A 2,500-nucleotide genomic window follows, 5' to 3' on the forward strand; every position below is an offset into this window, starting at 1 on the left:
CATTCAGGATCAAGACTTATCTAATCTTATTTTTTGTGGAAAACTAGTATTCCTATGGCGGTTCGTGTGAATTGTTGGAAACACCGATTTTCCATATCTGCTTCACTCTATTAACATTTATCCTATCGTTTTACGGAAAAATATTTCTAACAGTCGCTTTTGCTTGACTGTGTGTGTGTGTGTGTGTGTGTGTGTGTGAGCATCATCAGAAACTTCCTCGCAGTTTGTCTCGGAAATCAGAAGTGGGTGTAACCGCTGTCGGCGCGTCAGAGACGGCGGGAGCGCGCGGTGTTTATAGACACATTCTGTGCCCCTCCGATGTGCTCGGGCTGTTTGGGCGGAATCTGCCCCTGTGGCCTCCTGCCCCCGTGGCCTCCTGCCCCTGTGGCCTCCTGCCCCCGTGGCCTCCTGCCCCTGTGGCCTCCTACCCCCGCGGCCTCCTGCCTCTGTGGCCTCCTGCCCCCGTGGCTTCCTGCCCCTGTGGCCTCCTACCCCCGTGGCTTCCTGCCTCTGTGGCCTCCTGCCCCGTGGCCTCCTGCCCCTGTGGCCTCCTGCCCCCGTGGCCTCCTGCCCCTGTGGCCTCCTACCCCCGCGGCCTCCTGCCTCTGTGGCCTCCTGCCCCCGTGGCCTCCTGCCTCTGTGGCCTCCTGCCCCCGTGGCCTCCTGCCTCTGTGGCCTCCTGCCCCGTGGCCTCCTGCCTCTGTGGCCTCCTGCCCCCGTGGCCTCCTGCCTCTGTGGCCCCGGGGCTCGGTGCAGGATAAACACGCTTTCCTGCGCTTCTGTCTGCGTCCGCTGAGTGCGGAAATTTGCGTGAAGCTGACAGCTCTTTCCTCAGGAAGACCTTCTGATCGGTCGGTGACGTCAGATCAAACGCTACAGCCGAAAAACGCTAAATCTGGGCTAAGCTGCGCAGCCGGCTGTATGCAAAGTCTACAGGCTGATGAAGCGCACAGATACGCTGCTGACATTTAGCATCCAAATGCAGCCGGAGTGATGTGCGCTGCGCGGCTTCTCTCCCGCAGCGGAGAAGATGGCCCAGCTGCAGAGGGTGGCCAGCGATGTGCCCGAGGATGCCTCCTCCCTCGGGGAGTCCAGGTGGAGTTCGGAGGAGAGTGAGGTGAGTACCCACAATGCACTTCTGCACACCGCCTAATACTATACACACACGCTGCTACACACCTGCCAGTACTGCACACATATTACTACACACCTCCTAATACTGGTTTATATAGCAGTTTGAGCTGAGGGATTGCAGTGAAAATGACTGTTCTGCAGCATCTTGTTTCTCTCTCACACCCGTTTCTCAGTGGCGACTGGTGAGCTGGAAACAGGAGAGGCTGAAACCTTTAAATCTATCATTACTTTCAAACTGTTCCCCTTTATCCTCCTTGATTAACAAGGAAACAAGTAATTCACAGAATAATTCACACCAATGCGTAAATAGAGTAAATGATTATGCTCACGAAACAGCACAGATTGTCTGAAATTTGTGTGCTATTGCGAAAGCTACAGCACGAGATTGTTTAATTAACAAGGATGGCAATTTGAATAATTAAGTGGGAACTAATCCCAAAGCTTTCTCTTAAATGTGTCGCATGATAACTTTCTTGTGTTACAAAATTCAAATCACAGAACAGAGCTAAATTTAGTTAAATCGATTTAAATTACTGAGAATAAACTTTTAGGTAAGGTTGAGTGCAATGAAAAATAACGTTTAGAACTCAGACCTCACAAAAGCTGTGATGTGTCATGAGCATTTAATGTAATTTAAATCGATAAATGCCATCCTTGTTAATTAATCTCATGCTGTAGCTTTCGCAAGCACACAAATTTCAGACATCTGCGGTGTTTTGCGAGCATAATCATTGACTCTGTTCACGCGATTGGTGTCATTTATTCTGTGAACTATTTGTTTTATTGTTAACCGAGGAGGATAAAGGGGAACAGGTTGAAAGTAATGATTTAAAGGCAGTGTTTGGGCTTCCCCTGTTTCCAGCTCACCCGCCCGTACTGCCGTTTCTCTCTCTCACCCGTTTCTCTGCTGTGTCTGTTATATGACGTCACACACCATCATTCCTCGGGGATGAGCAACGTGCTCTCTCTAGTGGAAGAAAGATGCCATGACACCCACAGACTGCTGGGTGCTGGATTATAGGGCTCAGCGTGTGAGTTTTCCTCCTGGAGGAAAGTGAAGAATTCCAGTCATATGGGATCAAAGCGCAGCGCTTTGGTCCGGAGCACCTGAGAGCGGCTCTGTTTCACTGCCGAGCCCGGTCTCCCACACAGGCGCAGCACACCAGCTACAAACAGCGGAGTGAGGAGCTGAGGAGGCTCTTCAGAGAGCTGCCCGAGTCAGAGCGGCTGCTCGTGGGTGAGTCAGAGTCACTGCTCCGAGTCAGCGTGTCTGAAAGACTCACTGCACAAATTCCCAAAGCCAAGAGGAGCTCAGTAACTTAGCATGTTCCATTACTACACCTGTCTTTACTCCCTCTCCCTGTCT

The 2,500-nt window shown here is 51.5% G+C and overlaps 1 protein-coding gene across 1 annotated transcript in view; it reads left to right on the forward strand.

Annotated features, from left to right (window-relative positions):
• Nucleotides 1-2,500, forward strand: part of gramd1c (GRAM domain containing 1c) — a 19,003-nt gene that overhangs the window by 871 nt on the left and 15,632 nt on the right. The window contains exons 2-3 of the mRNA XM_036521359.1: nt 1,023-1,117; nt 2,287-2,371. Coding sequence (XP_036377252.1) covers nt 1,031-1,117; nt 2,287-2,371 — 172 coding nt within the window. The 5' untranslated portion in view covers nt 1,023-1,030. The remainder of the gene's footprint in view (nt 1-1,022; nt 1,118-2,286; nt 2,372-2,500) is intronic.

Source organism: Megalops cyprinoides, chromosome 2 (genome assembly GCF_013368585.1).
Source record: "Megalops cyprinoides isolate fMegCyp1 chromosome 2, fMegCyp1.pri, whole genome shotgun sequence".
Classification (NCBI taxonomy): domain Eukaryota; kingdom Metazoa; phylum Chordata; class Actinopteri; order Elopiformes; family Megalopidae; genus Megalops; species Megalops cyprinoides.